Source organism: Macaca thibetana, chromosome 1 (assembly GCF_024542745.1).
Source record: "Macaca thibetana thibetana isolate TM-01 chromosome 1, ASM2454274v1, whole genome shotgun sequence".
Lineage (NCBI taxonomy): Eukaryota > Metazoa > Chordata > Mammalia > Primates > Cercopithecidae > Macaca > Macaca thibetana.
The window spans coordinates 78,223,010-78,244,545 of NC_065578.1; the positions used below are offsets into that span (position 1 = coordinate 78,223,010).

Consider the following 21,536-nt stretch of genomic DNA (forward strand, 5'->3'; position numbering starts at 1 on the left):
CATCACTCACAGAGATTCCAACGTGAATGCAGCTCCTTGAAGACCATATTGCAATTGAACTGTGATTCCTAAGGTTGTGCAGCACAGTGGCACTGATTATTGAGCAAGATGATTCTTGAGTAAGATGCAGTAAATAAATCAAGAAACGCATAGCTCTATGATTGAGATGTAAACTAAAAATAAAATTTGAAGCCCTTCATCAACTGAATAGACTCAGTGTGCCAAGGAGACCCCAGAAAAACCTGAAAACTGAGTTCCTGGACATGATGAGTTGGAAGGTCAAAAACACCTTGTTATACTCACTCTCTTTTACAGTTTAGACAAGAGATCCCCAAACCCCAGGCCATGAACCAGTACCACCTGAGCTCCCCATCCTGTCATATCAGCAGCAGCATTAGCTTCTTATAGGAGGGCAAACCCTATTGTGAAATGTGCATGCAAGGGATCTAAGCTACCTGCTCCTTATGAGAGTCTAATGCCAATTACCCCTCCCCAACAATCTGTGGAAAAATTGTCTTCCACAAAACTGGTCCCTCGTGCCAAAAAGTTGGGGATTGCTAGTTTAGAAACAACAGCTGACTGCATTAATGTTAAAACAGGAGGTCATAAAACTACCAGAACAGACTCTGTGGCAATATGATACCAAATTATAAACAGGACCTAAGGCTATGCCAGGCCAGGGTAAGTCAGGCACTCCTACACTTTTAAAAAATTGGCAAATGGGAACTAATTAAGCTAAAAAGCTTCTGCACAGCAAAACAAACTATCAACAGAGTAAACAGAAAACCTATGGAATGGAAGAAAATATTTGCAAATTATACATCTGGCAAAAGTCTAATTTCAGAACCTATGAGGAACTTAAACAAATTTAGAAGAAAAAAACCAAACAACCCCATTAAAATGTGGGCAAGAGACATGAAGAGACACTGCTCAAAAGGAGACATAAACACGGCCAACAAGCATTATGAAAAAATGTTCACTGTTACTAATTATAAGAGCAATGCATATCGAAACCACAATGAGATATCATCTCACACCAATCAGAATGCCTATTATTAAAGGTGAAAAAATTACAGATGCTGGTGAAGTTGGGGAGAAAAAGGAATGGTTATACACTGTTGGTGGGAGTATAAATTAGTTCAACCATTGTGAAAGACATGGTGGTGATTCCTCAAAGACCTAAAAACAGAACTACCATTTGACCCAGTAATCCCATTACTGGGTATATACCCAAAGGAATATAAATTGTTCCATCATAAAGACACATGTTCACTGCAGCACTATTCACAATAGCAAAGACACAGTATAAACTAAATGCCCATCAATGGTAGACTGAATAATGAAAATGTGGTACATATACAGCATGGAATACTGTGCAGTCATAAAAAGAATGAGTTCGTGTCCTTTGCAGGGTCGTGGATGGAACTGGAGGCCTTTATCCTTTGCAAACTAATGCAGGAACAGAAAACCAAATACCACATGCTCTCACTTATAAGTGGAAGCCAAATGATGAGATCACATGGACACAAAGATGGGAACAACAGACATTGGAGCCTACTTGAGGGTAGAAGATGGAAGGATGGAGAAGACCAGGTAAAATCACTAATGGGTACTAGGCTTAATACCTGCATGATGAAATAGTCCACACAACAAACCCCCATGACACAAGTTTACTTATATAACAAATCTGCACATGTACCCTTGAACTTGAAAGTTAAATAAAATAAAATAAATTATAAATTAAAATAAAACCTCTTATTTTTGTTCTGAATACTAGCATCCTAGTGAGGTATAGCAAGGGCCTGACTATAAACATGGAGGAGAAGAAATGGATGAGTTTATTTGTGGAGGTAAAAATTTGTTTAGTAGTTAATGACAATCTGGACTAAAAAGTGATTAATCTATTTTAAAAAGATTATTCTTGAATACTGTGAATAATGATGACACTTCAGTTGATGTCTGGTGTTGCCTGGTTTACAATGCTAACTACTTCTTGTTTTGCCCTTGTTCTCCCTCAAAAGGAATCTGGCATGCTTATAAGGGCTGCTTGCTTTAGTTCACACTTGCAGTCCTCTGACCATTCGCAATCATATAAAGTAGAACCTGCTTCTTGTCACAACCACAAACAAGGTCCAATGAAGATTTTTGAATGACTATGATGTATATACTGATCGCTTCACATCTCACCAGTATCACTTATATGTAATTACATACTTTTCTTTATCATGCGTGTTGTCTTTTTTCCTCTCATTCATACTGTAGTGGGCAGAAGATACTTCTTACATTTTCTTTGTCTTTCTATCATGCCCAGAGCACCCAATTAACATGGTGAACTTAATCATATGGTTTGGGTCTTCACCTAGCAGAATATTCTAAAGCATAGGATGACAAACTCCTAATCAGGAGGTCACTGTTATCCCCAAAATGGCAAGTGGTGATCAGTTTTGAACACCTGAACTCCATTTAAAAAGGAATCCCTACTTGGTGAAGTAGAGATTTTTTTTTGTGACATAAAAGTTACTTTTTTTTTTTTTTTAAATTCAGGGATTGTCATAAATTTACATGCCATAGCTTTTAGTAATTTTAGATTTTTTAAAATTTGCTGTTTACTTCTTTTTCCTTTCCAGATACTTGGAGCATATGTGTTTGAGTAGGGGCAGCGTGGCTGGATCTGAGATACTGGTCTTCTACTGCTAAGGCTCCACAACTCTGCGCTTGGAGAGTAGAAGGATCTGACCACCTGTTGTTATGGGGGAGCTGCATGATATCATTTCGGTTTAGTCTAGTTCTTATTACCATTGCTAGTCTTGGCTTAAGAGACAGTCTTCACTTTGATGGTATGTATAATTTACTTGGTGATCACAGTATTTCATTTCCATCTTGTTCTCTTCTATTCTTCAAAGACGAATATCCATATCTCCATTCAACCCATTCTCTTCATTATACATATCTTCACATGACCTAGGCAGCCCTGCAACTTCTTTCCATTTCTCCAACTTATCTGTGCATATAGAATAGCTCAAGTCTTTGTGTTTTGCCCCATCATTTTATTACTAGGGACACTGTATAATAATCTTTTCTGTCCCTGCTGTGGAAGAATAATCCAGTAAGCACATTGCCTGCAGGAAACTCCATACAAAAGCAGGTGCTAGTCTCTAGGTTCACATTTGGCTCGAAATCAGGGGATATATGCCAAATTCTCATAAAAAAAGCTCATCATAATCTGGTATTATTATATCCCAGGGACACATGAAAATTCTACAGTCATTCTAGCAATGTGAGACCAGGATGATAATTTTACACTTACTATTTTGATTCCATGCTCTGCAAACTTTTTTGAGTATTCCTCCACATCTTGTCTTCAGGGGGTTGGGAAACACCATCATTTTTTCTTATTGGTAGATAAAAGAAAAACTTCTAATAGAGAACATTGTCCTCCCCTAAAGGCCAAGCATGCTAACTCTGAGACATCACCCAACGAGCTCCCTTCCCCAGTCCTCTCACGGGGCTATAGCTGGTCCTTTTCTTTAATTATGTGACCCTTGGGAAGAGTCAGGCCTAAACTATCAGTGGTTCTTTTTTAAATGTTTGGTGTTCAATATCTCTTTGACTTTATCTTTGAGCTAGATACTATTCATGGGCAACAGAAAAAATGTCATCTAACATTGTGTTATACAACTTAATAATAATAGCAATATGCAAGCATTAGCACCGAAGAACAAAGATAACTGGAGAAAAATAATTCACTTTGATTCAATAATTATCTAAGAATTTCTTAGTATTTAAAAAAGATATCATAAAAGATGAGAAATATTTAATTTTAGAGTAAAACTGAGGGGCCTAGCTCATTTTTTAAGCAGCCTGACCCTCTGGTTAACCTGGAAATGATTGTCATACAGAGACTGTATGGGAGATAAATTGGCTCATTAACTCCAGACTAGAACAATGTGACAGTGTTCATTTAGACCTCTAGAAAAGTTTACAGGACTCATTTTTAAATGATTTCATCTAAATTCTCTGTATCTTACTATAAAATAATCCAAATTAGCCTTACATAAGCAACTGTTAAAAACTATTTCAGAGAACACTTCCCCTTTCTTATTTTAGAGAAGTATGCTCCTGTTTTTGTTGTTTCAGGATAATTTCTGTCATGCTACTTTTTATCCAAACAGTAAGAGCCATTGCTCCACGGACCTTTCACTTGTAAAAAACAATGGCAAAGGTGGATTTTCCTATGGTGAGGAAATCAGTAAAATTAGGATATGCAGAATATGTCATCACATGAAATACTCACATCAGAGCAATCCATAAAAATACGTGAGTGGGACACCATTTTATATTCTTATGTGGGTTGGAAATTTTGGAGCTATAATAAATTAACTCAAATTGTTTTAGCTTAAATCTGGCCCTTGGCTTTTCTTTTATAAAATATTGTTTGATTTATTGTGAGAATTATAAATGAGTTTTTGTGATGAGTAGAAAGTACAGTTTATGAATGCACTTGACTTCACCCACACCATTGCAAAATAAAGCTTGATGAAAATTCTCTGCTTTGCATTTCAGGTCTTTCTCCATTTAGCAGTACCCTCATAACCATAAAAAAACTCAAAGGAAAGAGGAAGAGAGAAAAAGAAATTCAAAAAGATGACTAGCCTATGGTCAACACATATGGAATAAAGTTGTCCAAAATATTGCCATAACTTCTCTACTGACAATTCATTCCACTCTAGAGTCTTGTCAGACCTCCCAGATTCATTGACAGACTATTATATTCAGAAAGACTGTTGAAAACTTTCAGCACTTAGAAATGCTCTTCAGACATATAAAAATGTCTTTATTTATAATGGAGCATATAATACCTGCCAAATTTGTAGGTTTGAAACCACTTCCAATAAGAATTAAAAGGCCCTCTTCCTTGCTGAAATAGGACTATCTCAATATATGACTTGTCTGTTCATAAGAAATAGTGAGTTCTTGTCTCTGATGTTGCAATTTAGTTTAAAATCACAGGGTACATAAAGATGATAAAACTATAAAGATGACAGTCTAATCTTCAAAGATGACCGATCTTCGATAAAAGATTAAATAACGTAAACATCTAAAATGCCAGATTATCAGCTGGTTGGCACACTCTCTGTGTTGAAGTATGCCAAGATATTACTGATAAGTGAAAAATGCTTTTTCCTCTTTGTTATGCAGACATCTTCTCCATCAAGAGGGGCAAATGAATTGTAATAGCTTTGAATTAACAAGATATACATGTATTTTTCAATTACAATATGTGTAAAATGCTGATAAGTGATATACTGTAAAACATTCAAATTCTTTTTTTAAAAAATAACACCTTATTGCTGGAAATTTTAAGCAACCTATAATCATCACTTTTTTGAATTGTATTAACAATTTTGTATATACATACAAGAATGATTAGGCATGCTGGTCCTATAAAACTCCAAATAAAGTTGTTTTCTGTGCTAAGCCAACATCTGAAAAGTAAATAAAAGATTAATCTATAAACATGTTTGCATGTACTTTAACATAGCAAAATTATCAAAGATATGCAAAGCACATTCAAAATTGTGTTTCAAATGCCCATGAAATCATTTTAACTTACACTTTGGTTGTGCCATAGTATCTGTATCCTAGTGCTGCTGAAAATCCAACTACCACGGCTGGGCTTAGATAGCCAAAGATATAAAAATTCTTGTGCAAAAATCCCTTGTTGTAGATGACTCCCACAACAATGAGATAGAGATGTATGCCTTCAATGCACATCCATGCAAAAGCAGCTAAAAAGAAGTAGTGTAGCAGTCCGGCAATGATTGAACAGAAGAGCTAGAAATCAAAGAAAAAAAAAAACATTGGCAGTGTTTGTTTTAAAATTATCATAACATACAATCTCAACTTGCTCTGTAAATCACAACTTTCTCTATACTATAAAGTATGCCACATATTTTAATGATGAATCATATTAAAATATCATGTGAGTTCTTAAAGATGTACTAGTTCTAGCTGATTTAGGAAAACAACTGTGCTTCATCAATGTGAAATATTAACTAATCTTGTGATAGAACTAAGTTACTGTTTTTGTCCACAGGTTTATAACTTTTATATATTTATGTTATGTGATAAATTGTGGATTATTCACACGTAAACCATGGTATCTTGGTGAATATGTTAGGATTTAAGTTGATTTCTGTTTTGGAGATACCTCTTTTCCTTTATTTTATTCATGCTCGAAGAATGAAAATGACTTACAATACTCTGCTAAACAAAATAAAATAAATATCTTAGGTGACAAAAATAAAATTTACAAAATAGATTAACAATATATTTCATCAAACCCCGTCTCTACTAAAAAATACAAAAAACTAGCCAGGCGAGGTGGTGGGCGCCTGTAGTCCCAGCTACTCGGGAGGCTGAGGCAGGAGAATGGCGTAAACCCGGGAGGCGGAGCTTACAGTGAGCTGAGATCCGGCCACTGCACTCCAGCCTGGGCGACAAAGCGAGACTCCGTCTCAAAAAAAAAAAAAAAAATAAAAAAATAAAAAAAATAAAAAAATAAAACAATATATTTCATCAAAATATCCATTATGGAATTACTTTAAACTGTTAAGATTATCATGTAAATTTGAGATGGCTTTCACTTAAACATTCTTTTCAGTGGTTATTTCTCATCTAGAACTAAAGTTAGGCCTATAAGAAATACCAGAAAAAGAAGTAGTTATACTTTCCCATACTAGTAAAGCTAAAGGTATATATCATGGGAGAGATAACATAATACATACTTATGTACCTATCCCATTTTTAAAAAAACAAACTATAATTCAAGATTAATGATATGACATACTAACATATGTTAGAGAGTACTCTATAAGGCTGGGGAACAGAAAGATCATTGGCAATTAAAATTTGGAAATCACTAGTGAGGAAGTGGGATTTAAGATATGACTGGAAAAATGGGACAAATTTAATAGGTGAAAAGTAGTTGAAAGTAAACACTGTAAGGAGTAGTTTTGGGGTGAAGATAATGGTGGAAGGTAACTGAAAGAGGAACTAGGCATTGTAGGATAGTGGGAGATACATAAAATTGGAAAGTGTTACGAATACCACTGTAAAACATAAAAACAGATAAGGAGTTTACAGTCTGGTGTATACTATTTAAAATAAACACTTCTTGCCATCTACTTCAGAAGAAAACCTTGCTAACTGATTATTAGTTTCAGTCTTTGAAAGATTTCTAAGAATGGAAATATGGAGGCAATTTCACTTTTTGTGGTCATGAGAATACACTTCTCCAATATCCAACTACAAGGGGTGCAACTGACCTAAGGCTTCAGTTGCAGCTGTAGGAAATCCATTGCTCTTCCCACTTCTCATAGGCTGCTGCCAGCCCATGACTGAGCACAGTAGGGTTACTGCTGTGAGAAACAAAGGATTCCTCTTACCAAGGATTCCTGCTCCTGAGGGACAAAAGATTTCCCTGACAGGTAACTTTGGCTCAACGACTTCCAAGAGGATTCTTTAACACCTGTGCTGACTTTTCCTTAGAACTGCATTACTGTGTGGAACACTTTTGCCCACTCTTCTTTTCTTCCCTCAGGATCATGCCTGAATCTTGGCCTGATAGCTTTCCAAACTTCTCTCTTCCCATTTGCTCTCGCCAGCAATTCCCTTAATAAATCTATTGCATGTTTAACCCCATCTTAACACCTGCTTCTAGGAGGACCCAGACCAATACAATATGAAACCATTTGGGAAGGTTTGAATGGTTCAAAATCAATAATGTTGGGAAATGAGAAGTTAGAAAAGAAACTAGGTAAAACCAATTTATCACATTTCAACCTATAAACTGTGACTGCATTTATGTTCAGTCCTCATTCTAAGATAAACTTTATTTCTAATTCTCTCTCTCCTTGGTCTTTGTTTAACGTCCATTTAAAAACAAAACAGAACAACAAGAAAAGTATTTATTCAGTTTGTTGCAAAGTTTTAATTTGTCCCAATAATTCATCATAATGAGGGCCCTTTTTGCTGAATGGACTCAATAAGTAGTTTGCTTAGCTGTGTTAGCATTATCAGACTTAGAAAGGATAGCTGAAGCACAAATTACAGAGTATGTCTGCCCCATTAAACCCTAAATTACAATTAATGTTTCTATGACATACACATTTAAGAAAGTACACATATCATAGGACAAAAATAGAGATTAGGATGCCTACATACCTTATTAGTATTTGTATTGATCCCAACAAGAAAAACAAGTTCAGCAAGAAATAGGCTACAACAAAGATTTTTATGAATAGTTGTCCTGGTGCTTTGAATTTCACTGAAGAACCAGAAGGTAAAAATGCATATGGCAAGGCAAATCAGTGAAATAATTATTCCTAGTTGAGTGATCCTTGTAAGAATATTATAATCTTTAATACCCTAAGGGAAAATAATAATAAATCTGTTAAAAGAATAACTCAGTAACTTGTCAAAGGAACTACAACATATAATGAACTTCCTTTTTTGGTGAAACATTAATCAAAATGTTCATAAAATGTAAAACTATAAATGTGCATTTAGATGAGAAAAATTTTGTACTTTTGAAAATCCTCAATATCCACATAAATCTGATGTAAATCATGTAGCACTTTAACAGTTCTGTAATTGGTGATTTTTTTCTAGGCATAGTATTAGTATTAGTACATGGTTTAACAATGTTATCGTCATTAATTTCATTACATTAGAAAGGCAATCCATTATTGTAATGTGAAAATGGTTAATTAAAACAGATTTATCAGTGGTAAGACTAAGTCTTATGTCTATGCAATGATTCATCTAAAACACGTGAAACAAAGGTGTTAGCAATGCTGAATATAAGGATTATCAAGCAATATTGTTCAGAAACTTTAAAATATAAAATGTTGGTTTTATCCTAACTAGATGAATACTTATGTTTACATAAAGAATAGATGTTTATTTGCTTAACTTCAGGAAAAAATCATCGTTAGGACTGATATTATGTTTATGTAGATTTATTTGGTTACTTTATATATTTAACGATAGATTATAAATAAATATAATATAATGGAGATGCTAGCACAGAGCTATAAAATAAGAAATTATGTGATAAATATACAATGTAAGTAAGATATTTCAAAAGCAAAATACATATCATGAAACCATTCACCTTAGAGAGATTCTTCACGTTTAAAAATTGTGTGGGGTTCTACATTGCTAAAAATACAATGTTATAGCAAATATAGCACACTTATAAGTATTTTCATACGTGATTTCACACAATTTATTTTCATACGTGACAAAGTTCCTGAAAATATCTGACTTATTTTCAGGAGCTTTGTCACGTATGAAAATAAATTGTCATCACAAAAAAGTGCCTTTAAATTCCATGATACATTAAAATGGGCAAATGGCTCTTGAAAGCAGCATTACAAACTAATTTTTTATGTAATCTACCAGATATTACAGACTAGATAAGTCTCAGACTAGAAATAATCTTAAATGCATACTAGATATGTTCTAGAAGGTAGGTAGGAAAACAGACAGAAAGAAAAATGCTGTTGGGGTTTTGTCTCTTATACTAAATGTGCTATCTAAACCCAAGAAAAATATATAAAAAAATAAATATTCTCTTGAATAACATGGATAAAAACAGAAAAAGGAACATTTATAAATATGAAGGGGAAAGTTCTCTTACAATGGAAGGCCCAGAGGACATCAAAATTGCAAAATGTGTCAGGTGATTACAGCGGCATGAGGTGTGAGTCTCATTTGAGTATGTCAGCTCACAGCCCTCTGAAGACCAGGTGCCATTCATGGTATCAGGTGAGTAATTCCAAAATGCACATAGACTCTTATACCTATCTGTGATCTGAAAAAAAGATATTTTACTGATGAAAAAAAGATAAAAAGTTACATACATAGTATTGCTTTTGTCATACTTAAAATACCATTAATGTGATTGAAACAATGCCTTAACAGTGAAACACAAAACAAATTATAAAAAATAAAGGCGGCTATGTGGAAGAATGGAAATTTATATTGCAACAATGCTATATTTCATCAATTTTGTCTCACAAACGTGATAATTTTTATTAAATTATTCATATGTCATTTACCACAGTGCATAATTTTCATTTGCATCTTCATTCAGTACATGTTTGTTGAGTATTGACCAGATATTTGTCACTAATCCAGGTACTAAAAATACAACAGTGAACAAAAGAGAAACAATTGTTTGCATTGTTGACATTACATTCTAGTTAGAGATGAAAAAGTACTCAATGAGAAAAGTAACTCTGGGTAAGAAGAAAGAAAGTGATATGGAGGGTTGTCCAAGGGGATGTCTCCTAGATTATGTCTAAGCAGGTACTTCAATGAAGTGAAGGTAGGGGGGATCCAACAGACTTGGGAACAGAGGGTTCCAAACAGTTGGAAATGCAGATGGACAAGCTCTGAAGTGAGACTGACCAGAGGCATTCCAGAAACTTGTAGAAGCCAGTTAAGTTAGAGCACAGTAAGTGAGGTAAAGAATAGTGAAGACAAGATCAGATACAGACATGGCACAGATGACACACAGACAGTGTGACAGTTATTCAATAAACGGTGGAGTTCTTATACTTTTATATTAACTAATCATAACACCACACCTAATGTATGGTTTAATAATAATTTATCAGTAAAATGTTGAACTTGTAGAAATAAAAACTATTTCCAGTTATATAACAATTTACACTTAACTAGGTGCTTCCTTTCTTACTTTGTTTAGTTCAACCCTCATAAACGCTCTCTGAGATAAATGCTATATTATGTTAAGAGGCCAAAACATGTTATTTTAAGGTGTATTTAAGACTAAACATTGATAAATGGAGTACTATAGAATCAAATTCCAATTTTCAGACAACTATTTATTAAAGAAAATGTACCTTGAGTGTCAAATGTATGATATATACTGTTCAAAGAGTGAGGATTATCAATCAAAAAGATAAAGTATCAGCTCTTTAAGGATGATAGAAACTCAGATGATTTAAATACAATAAGATAATTGTTTTAATGGAATAGATGCTAAGTATAACCCTTAGGTCAATAGTTGGAGCACTGACAAAAACAGTGTGAGTTTGTCTGGAAAGATAATTGAGTTAAAATTGGAGAGATTGCTAGAAATTTGTCAAGAAGGTCAAACTATATGAAGAAAACTGAAATTCTTTTAGTGCCTCAAAAAGAGCCTGGGAAGGGCCTAATTCTAGAGAAAGCAGAGGGACTGTAGAATTGAGGAGCCAGACTAAGCTGTGATTATGCGTACCATTCAAAAACAGACTTAAGTGAGGGTCTGTTTACACACTGATCTTCCACCATGTCCCACCACATTTTCTTACTTTTCCTAATCCTTCCAACCAGACTTCTGTCTAGAGTAGATAGTAAAGGAAGAACGTTTCTTCCTGAGAAACTGATTGGCCAAAAATAAACTGCTTTTGGATACTGACATTCAGGATCTTCCAATACCGTGGCCAGAAGCCTGCCTGATGAAAACTCTAGTGAAGCACACCACTGCCACAAGGCCAGGAGTGCACACCGTGTCTCATTATTAAATGGGAACGGGTGGTCACGAACCCCCAGACATCTGAGGACAAGCTCCAACAAGAAAGACAGGGAACCACGGTGAACAATCCAAACAAAGTCAGTCAAGAGCAAGATGATGCAGGGAGCAGAAAAGAGTTTTTTAAAAAAATATATAAATAATATCTCAGAGAGATGAGATACTATACCCATTAAATAAAATCAGGATTGAAAAAATAAAGTTTCTCAGTGAAAATAAAGTATAAAGTAAAAATTAAAAAAGTTACGAGAAAAATTAAAAATAGGAATGAAAAAGTTTAAAAACTCCAAACATTAGAAGCTCAGCTGGGAAGTCTAATACATACTAAGAGGAACAGAAAAAGAGAGCAGAGATACTGGACAGGGAGAGATTATCAAAGAAATCATTGTAGAAAATTCCCTAAAGCTGAAGACCATACATTTTCAGACTGAACAGACCCACAAGATGTTTACTGCAATTAATGAAGGAAGATTCACACCAAAGTACATCTGAAAGATTTTGGAATACCAAGAATAAAGATTCCAAAACTTTAAGAGAGAGATAAAGAGAAAGAGACTGATTGCATTCAAAAGACAATACATTTTAATTAAAATAATTAATTGCATTCAACTTCTCCATGTTACCCTTGAAAGCTGGAAGACATATGAACAAGGTGTAGAAAGATCTGAGAAAAAAAACATAACTCTGTACATGGTATTTATCTAACAAGTATAGGGGTAAGGTAGAAAAATATATTTGTGTGTGTGTATATATTTGTATATTTATATAAAACCTAATAATGCAAGAGCTTAAAAAATTGACCTTCTCTGTTTCCTCTCTCAAGCAGCCACTGGAGAATATGTCACCAAAATACATATATAAACTAAGAAAGAAGAAGACATTGCTGGAGGAAACATGGCATCTGACACAGGAGAGGAGTGAGGTGAATAGTGAATGATATGTGAAAATGATGGGGGGAAGGGAAGGCATGCCCAGGCTGATAAATGACCCAGGGGTAGATCATCCAGACAGCATCAAGGCTACAGAGCCTTGGGAAGGATGTCTCCAAGACAACAAACTGGCTGATAGATAAGCTTACTTGTTCGAATGTTTTGAAAAGAGATTTATAATTCTGTCAAATATTTTGGAGACAAATTAACAATGGATAAATAGAAATATAAGCAAATGAAAATAAATGAATTAACACCAGGAAAATGACTGAACTCCATGATTCAGTTGTGAATAACACACCAATTTATAGTATTATAAACATTGAAAACCGATTTAACCAAAAATTGGAGGTAAGCATGAGTGGATAGATGGTTGAGGGAGTGTGTATATCACAGCAGAACATGTGTGTAAGAAAACTAAATCTGAATCTTCCATAGATGGAAGTCAGCAGATTACATCTACTTTTTAGAAGCTTAAGATAAGAGGAGTTATTATATTTTGGTTTTTTGGTTGAAGATGATCCAGTACCAACGGGGTATGGTTTTATTTTTTTATGAGGCAGAGGCTTGAGTCTTTTTATTAATTGAGACACTGACACCAATGTGGAGAGACCCAGGAAAGATGAGATGGTGGATGGAGCATAATTTCTTGGGAAGTAGACTGGGATGGATGTAGTGGGCCAAACTGGTCAGGAGTATCATAGTTTTTGAGAGCATGGACTCTGGAGGAAGGCTGCAGGGGCTTGAAACCTTTTTCTATCAGTTAATTGTTGAGTGACCATGAGCAAATTATTTAATCTCACAGGCTCAGTTTCCTCATCTATAAAATAGTAATAATAGTATGTACTTCATATGGCTTTTGTAAGCATTAAATGAGTTTTTTGTTTGTTTGTTTGTTTTTAGTAAAAAACTTAGAATACTGACTGGTTTCTAATCTAAGCACTATGTAATTATTGATTGCTATGATAATTGTTAATATTACTATAATTAGTGTTACTATTCTTCTGAGGTACTGTAGAAGTATGTATCAATCAGTCAAATCACAGATAAATTATCAGGGAACCAGGACACTGAACATATTACTTAAGAGATAGTTTTTATTTTCTCAGGTGAAAAAATGGGACCAAAATTTCATTCTCAGAGAGAGGGAACTAGAGACTAAGTAGGTCTATTGTCAGAGAAGAGTGGTGAAATTTCGTAACAGTCATTACTTTGAATGGAAAATACATTTGAGCAGAAAGCCAGATAAGAGCAATTAAGTTTTCCCAGGAATTACTGTGAAGAGTTTTTGTTTAAATATGCGTTTTGTTTTGTGTCTTTGTCAAACAGGGATTGGTGAAGTGGGTTGTTCTTGGCAACTCTTTAGCTGTCAAAACATTCTACTGATAAAAAACAGAAAAACCATCAGACCATGTAAAAGAACAGTGTTTGGTTTCTAGTATTAAAAGTGTATTTTGCATTTAGCATCTTAAATAGAAGTCTAAGTTTGGTTTCCAGTCTTAAACAATTTCACATTTTCTTTTTTCCTCAACATGCTGCTTACCATTATTTAGGTTTGAGCTATTATTTACTTGCATTTTTTATACATTTAGTTTCTCTCTACCTTTGATGTTTTTACTTAACAGTGGCATGTTTGTATTGTGTGTAAGCAAATATATTATTTTTTTTTAGAAAGCCCCTTTTCTCCCATAATAATGCAAATATAATTGCTCAACTTCAAGGTACTTCAAATGGAACTTCGAAAGTACTTGAATCATGTACTAGAACTGAAATTCTGTTGAAAGTTTAAGATAACATCAATTGTGAAATTGTTGCAAATAACCTGTGATTCTGAGTTGCCCCCATTTATTTTTAACTAAAATAGCTAAATAGTTGGTTAGTTCTAATCATGCTTTTTTATTGTATAACTTTAATTATATGAGTCTGAAAAGTGAAATAGAATAAAAAATAAGAGTCAAATGGCCTCCACTAATTTCTTTATGAAATATTGTAAATTTTGCTAAGATTTTCTTTTAATCAACACCAGAATCCCTTCGAATATTATTTTAAATGACAAGTATTAATGAAACACCTCACTTATTACATAAGTGACATTTATTTATTTCTCTGATTGTGATACTTTTTAATAACTTATTCTTTTAAATTATGGATATTTCCAAAATAAACAGTGTACTTAAAAAAAACAAAAATATTGCTTATTTCCAGATAATCAAATTAATAAATTGTTTGGTATTAATTAGAATGTTTAAAGAGCCCTGAAAGTACAAAAATATTTTGTAGAAAAATTAGTTAAAACCACTTCACTCTTTTAATTTCAAATCTGTATTTTTAAACTCAAAGACTTAGATAATTTATGTGACACAACAAAGAGTCCACTTCTCTGACTATATCACAGTCATAGCCAATAACTACCAGAAAAACAGCTTACCTTTCGGTGACTTAATGTAAATGTTATTTTTTCAAGTTCATACAACGTGGGTGGGTTTGAGCTCATTGAGACTGAAATTACTGAAGATATGACTCTTTCCTCCTCTTCAGAATTATCATAATTTTGAGGTTTCAATAAGAAGTTGTCAGATGATGAAAGCAAAGGACCAATACTCTTATAATACAAAAATGCAACTGCAACATTGCCTATCAATAAAATAAGTATATTTAGTGAAATTCTTATAAAACAAAGTGTATATACACTCTTAAGATAAATATAAAAATTGAATAGAGAAACGTTTCACATTAGGAAGTTATACAAATACCCAGATACTGAAATATGGACCACAATAAGCCCATGCCTGCATTGTTAAACCATAGTAAGACATATTCTCTGACCTCTAAGATTTTGAAGATAAATATCCCCTTTACACAAACTATCGTTAGAAGAAAAATAGTCCTAGATAAATTTACGCCAAAATCCTGACCAAGAACCAGAGTGTGAAGTGTATTCACTTGAATAATTAAATTTTGAGTTATTATGTCCTCGTATAAATATATGAATTTAAGAGGTATTAGGAGGAAATTATCACAGGCTGATAGAATCAAGACAATTTAGAGTTGAAGGAGTTGTAACATGCCACTGAATTCAAACTTATGCCTAATAAAATGGTTTATATTTAATATTGATAACATGTAATTATGCAATGTCAGGGTAGAAAATTTATTTCCTTGAGAGGCGGCCATTATCCATGTCCCTAAAACTCACCAAATGCAGTGCAGCAGCATATAACCAAATAGCACAAAATTATAAATACAAATATTAGTATCATCAAATACAAAGGACTGTAATAACAAAACTGGAAACCTCCACATCACATGAATAAATAGAATTATTTGGATATGACTGTGTGAGCTGGAAGTTGCCAAAGTGTATTGCTATTTATGTTTTCTCTCTTAATCTTAAAAGGTACCTTAAGAGACATTGTTAAGAGCCTTGCTAAACCCAGATACATTACATAAAGGATTTTCCTCAAGTGCCATCTTACAAAACTTATATTAAAGAAAGTATGACATCGTTGGGCTAGTGAAATTATGACTCCAAAAGATGACAACTGTCCCAGCCTTTCCTATAAATAGACAAGGGCCTGAGGCACGACTTGGATACCTGTTAGGTCTACATGACCAGGTCCAGTTGATGAACCACGTCGTGGGACAGTGGCATCTCAGGAGTTGTAGTAGAAGATGATTCAAAATCAAATGACAAATCAAAAGTATAAGATGGATTTTAAAAATCTACTAGTTACTGCTTTCCTTTGTGAAGAAAAATATTTATTTAACATCATTTTCTGACTTTTGGTATGGGGTGCCACAGAGAATCCTCCAAAACATCTTCTCACCTCCTTTACAAATATATTGTCTCAGTATTTATTTTTCCATTCCCAGGGTTTTGAACTTCTTCAATTCCTATGATTTCTCACGAATTCGAGGCTTGCTCTAGCTTTAAATTTTCTTATCAAACCTGTACCTTTTATTAAAAAATTAGGGGTTTATTCACTAACAAAGAGTATAAAAACTTTGACTAATTTGAACAGAGTAGATCATTTCCTAATAAATCATCATCCATCCTTCCTAGTTTTTCTTCTTCACAATGCTTACTGTAGTCTTTTTGCCCTAAGATCTTTCCTATATTTGTTAACATTACCATATGTTTACCAGGAACCAGACATAGCCTTCAATTCAATTGACAGAACACATATCTGAGCATTTACACAGTGCAAATAACTATGCTAAGTTCTGGAGATTTTGCTTTAGAAGTAATACCGATATATGTTTGTTTAAAGATTCCCATTCAGTAGGTCTTCTTCCTTATTCCTATTTTGTTTTGTTGCTTCTAATTCTTTTGAATGAAATTAATAGTTTTTTATTATTGTGGTCCAAGCATAAGTTGCTTTCCAAACTATTAGAAAACTACTGAGGTGACAAGAGTTATGATTTTTCCTTATGTTAAATTCTCAAATCAATCTTACCCACATACACTATGCAACGAACTCCTTAGAGAATCATTGCTCTCAAACTGCTTTATTGCCACTTTAACTTGAGAATAACTAAAACCACTTCTCAATAGAGCTTCATATGCTGCTCTATTTTTTCACATAAATGTTGATTTCATAAGTAATTTGAAAATAAATACGTGAAATCTCTTAAGAAAAGTCTGTTATCTTTTTATCATAAAACGATAGATCAGAGCATTGAATCTTGTTCTGTTCATTCTCAACCCTTCCTCCTTACGCTTCTAAAATTCAGTCTATAAAAAATATATATTTAAAAATCCAGGGGCCAGGTACCATGGCTCAGGTCTGTAATCCCGAGAGGCTAAAGTGGGAGAATCACTTGAGGCAGGAGTTCGAGACCAGCCTGGGAAATATGGCAAAACCATGTCTCTACCAAAAACAGAATAACTAGCCGGGCATGGTGGCATGTTTCTTTGGTCCCAGCTACTTGGGAGATTCAGGTGGAAGGCTCACTGGAGCCCTGGGAGGTCGAGCCCTGGGAGCCCTGGCAGTGAGCCATGATCATGTCACTGTACTTTAGCCTGAGCAACAGGGTAAGGCCCTGTCTCAAAAAAGAAAAATAAAATTCACTTGTGCTGCATAGACCTCCTTTATTTTCCTACCAATAGTACTGTTTATGTTTTAAAGAATGCATGTGTTTTATTAACTAATTTTTCAATAAATTAATAAATACATGCAGACATCTTTGATAGGGTTTGATCAATGTGTTAGATTTGTTCTTATTTTTAAGATATAACTTTGAGCAAAACACATTTTCTTACTCTCCTTTATTGAGAGCTAATATTACTGTCCCTTTCAAATGTCACTTTCTCCGTGGGATCATTAAATATAACAAAGCTACCATAATATCAGACAAAATTTCTTCAGGATATTAATTCCATAACAATTTCATCATCTATCACCATAATCAGTATTTTCAATGTCTTTTTATCCAAATTCCAAACAGTACCAAGTTGTCTTTGAAATTTCAACAGTTAATACATTCTTTGGATTTGTTCCTAAATACAAAATGTGTGCTTGGGTAATTAGAATACGGTATAATAGAGTAAAAGCCAAGGGTTCAATGGCAGTATGACTTAGTTATTTTTACTTCATTTATGGCTATTTCCCACTTTTGTGCAGAACATGACAAGAAAGAATAGAGGATACAAAAATACTTCTTTTTATGAAACAGTGTCTCTCCATGAGACAACATGTGTGTTGCAGTATATATTTTCCATTGTATTTTGCTATTTTGTTGTTGTTGTTCTCATATAGGTAAAAATAGATTACCTAGAGAAAATAGGAAATATTATTATTTTCTTTGCAAAAATTTTATAATTCCTATTTCTCTAGGTAATATATTTTTACCTATATGAGAATAACAACAAAATTCTACTATTAGCAGAGTTTTTTTTCTAAATGCATTACACTAAAATAACAGATAAATGATTAAATTGAAATAGTAGCTACTTACTTGCTAGTTAGGTACCAAGGAAAAGCTGATTTCTTTTTTCTTTTTTCTTTTTTTTGAGATAGAGTCTTGCTGTGTCACCCAAGCTGGAGGGCAATGACACGATCTCAGCTCACTACAACCTCCACCTCTGGGTTCAAGCAATTCTCTGCCTCAGCCTCCTGAGTAGCTGGGATTACAGGCACCTGCCACCACACCTGGCTAACTTTCATATTTTTAGTAGGGATGGGCTTTCATCATCGTGGCCAGGCTGGTCTTGAACTCCTGACCTCATGATCCACCTGCTTTGGCCTCACAAAGTGTTGGGATTACAGGTGTGAGCCACCGCGCCCGGCCTGGAAAAGTTGCTCAAAACCGTACACTTACATGGAAGCTGAACGACCTGCTCTTGAATGAATCCTGGGTAAATAAGGAAATTAAGGCAGAAATCAGGAAGTTCTTTGAAACCAATGAGAACAAAGAGACAACCAGAATCTGTGGGACACAGAAAAAGCAGTATTAAGAGGAAAATTTATAGCACTAAACGCCCACAACAGAAAGCTAGAAAAATCTCAAATCAACACCCTAGCATCACAGTTAAAAGAGCTAGAGAAGCAAGAGCAAATTAATCCAAAAGCTAGCAGAAGACAAGAAATAACTAAGATCAGAGTAGAATTGAAGGAGACAGAGACATGAAAAACCCTCCAAAAAAAATCAATGAATCCAGAGGCTGGTTAAAAAAAATTAACAAAATATACCACAACCTAGGCTAATAAAGCAGAAAAGAGACAAGAATCAAATAGGCTCAATAAGAAATGATAAAGGGGATATCACCACTGACCCCACAGAAATGCAAATGACCATCAGAGAATACTACAAACACCTTTATGCAAAAAAACTAGAATATCTTGAAAAAATGGTTAAATTTCTGGGTACATACAACTTCCCAAGATTAAACCAAGAAAGAGTCAAATCCCTGAATAGACCAATAACAAGTTCTGAAATCGAAGCAGTAATTAGTAGCCTCCCAAACAAAAAAAGCCCAGAACCAGATGGATTCACAGTCTCTGGAATTCTACCACAGGTACAAAGAAGAGCTGGTATTATTCCTTCTGAAACTATTTCAAACAACTGAGGAGGAGGGTCTCCTCCCTAACTCATTTTATGAAGCCAGCCATCATCCTGATTCCAAAACCTGGCAGAGACACAACAAAAAAGAAAACTTCAGGCCAATATCCCTGATGAACATCGATGTGAACATCCTTAATAAAATACTGGCAAATTGAATCCAGCAGCACATCAAAAAACTTATCCACCACAATGAAGTCGGCTTCATCCCTGGGATGCAAGGTTGCTTCAACATACACAAATCAATAAATGTAATCCATCACATAAACAGAACCCAAGACAAAAAACCACATGATCATCTCCATAGATGCAGAAAAGGCCTTCAATAAAATTCAGCATCCCTTCATGTTAAAAATTATCAATAAACCCGATGTTGATGAAACATATCTTAAAATCATAAGAGTTATTTATGACAAACCCACAGCCAATATCATATTTAATAGGCAAAAGCTGGAAGCATTCCCTTTGAAAACTGGTACAAGATAAGGATGCTCTCTTCTCACCACTCCTATTCAATATAGTATTGGAAGTTCTGGCCAGGACAATCAGGCAAGAGAAAGAAATAGAAGGTATTCAAATAGGAAGAGAGAAAGTCAAATTGTCTCTGTTTACGGAGGACATGATTGTTTATTTAGAAAACCCCATCATCTCAGCCTCAAAATTCTTTAAGCTGATAAGCAACTTCATCTAAGTCTCACAATACAAAATCAATGTGCAAAAATCACAAGCATTCTTTTACACCAACAATAGACAAGCAGAGAGCCAAATCATGAATAAACTTCCATTCACAATTGCTACAAAGAGAACAAAATACCTAGGAATACAGCTAACAAGAGATGTGAAGGACCTTTTCAAGGGGAAGTACAAATGACTGCTCAAGGAAGTAAGAGAGGACAAAAACAAAAGGAAAAATAGTCCATGCTCATGGATAGGAAGAATCAATATTGTGAAAATGCCCATACTGCCCAAAGTAATTTATAGATCCATGCTATTCAAACTACCATTGACATTCTTCACATAATTAGAAAAAAAAAATACTTTAAATCTCATATGGAATCAAAGAAGACCCCATATAGCCCAGACAATCCTAAGCAAAAAGAACAAAGTTGGAGGCATCACACTCCTTGACTTCAAACTATACTACAAGGCTACAGTAACCAAAACAGCATGATACTGGTACCCAAAAGAACAGAGACCTCAGAAATAACCCCACACATCTACAACCATGTGATCTTCGATAAACCTGACAAAAACAAGCAAAGGGGAAAGCATCTCCTATTCAATAAATGGTGCTGGGGAGACTGGCTAGCCATATGCAGAAAACTGAAACAGGACCCCTTCGTTATACCACAGACAAAAATTAACTCAAGATGGATTAAAGACTTAAATGTAAAACCCAAAACCATAAAAACCTTGGAAGAAAATCTAGGTAATACCATTCAGGGCATAGGCATGAACAAAAACTTCATGACAAAAACACCAAAAGCAATTGCAACAAAAGTCAAAATTGAAAAATGAGATCTAATTAAACTAAAGAGCTTCTGCACAACAAAAGAAGCTATCATCAGAGTGAACAGGCAACCTACAGAATGGGAGAAAATTTTTGCAATCTATCCATCTGATAAAGGTCTAATACCCAGAATCTACTGGGGACTTAAACAAATTTACAAGAAAAAAAATCAAATAACCCCATCAAAAACTGGGCAAAGGATATGAACAGACACTTCTCAAAAGAAGGCATTTGTGCAGGCAACAAACATGAAAAAAAGCTTGACATCACTGATCATTAGAGAAATGCAACTGAAAACCACAAGGAGACACCATCTCATGCCAGTTAGAATGACGATTATTAAAAAGTCAAGAAACAATAGATGCTGGTGAGGCAGTGGAGAAATAGGAACGCTTTTACACTGTTGGTGGGAATATAAATTAGTTCAACC

The 21,536-nt window shown here is 34.4% G+C and overlaps 1 protein-coding gene across 3 annotated transcripts in view; it reads right to left on the bottom strand.

Moving 5' to 3' along the window:
• Positions 1–21,536, bottom strand: part of ADGRL4 (adhesion G protein-coupled receptor L4) — a 117,638-nt gene that overhangs the window by 23,784 nt on the left and 72,318 nt on the right. For all 3 annotated transcript variants that reach the window (XM_050805341.1, XM_050805362.1, XM_050805351.1), the window contains 5 exons: positions 14,963–15,168; positions 9,707–9,880; positions 8,227–8,430; positions 5,615–5,835; positions 5,420–5,486 (listed from right to left, as the gene is read on the bottom strand). In XM_050805341.1, the coding sequence (XP_050661298.1) occupies positions 5,420–5,486; positions 5,615–5,835; positions 8,227–8,430; positions 9,707–9,880; positions 14,963–15,168 (872 nt within the window). The remainder of the gene's footprint in view (positions 1–5,419; positions 5,487–5,614; positions 5,836–8,226; positions 8,431–9,706; positions 9,881–14,962; positions 15,169–21,536) is intronic.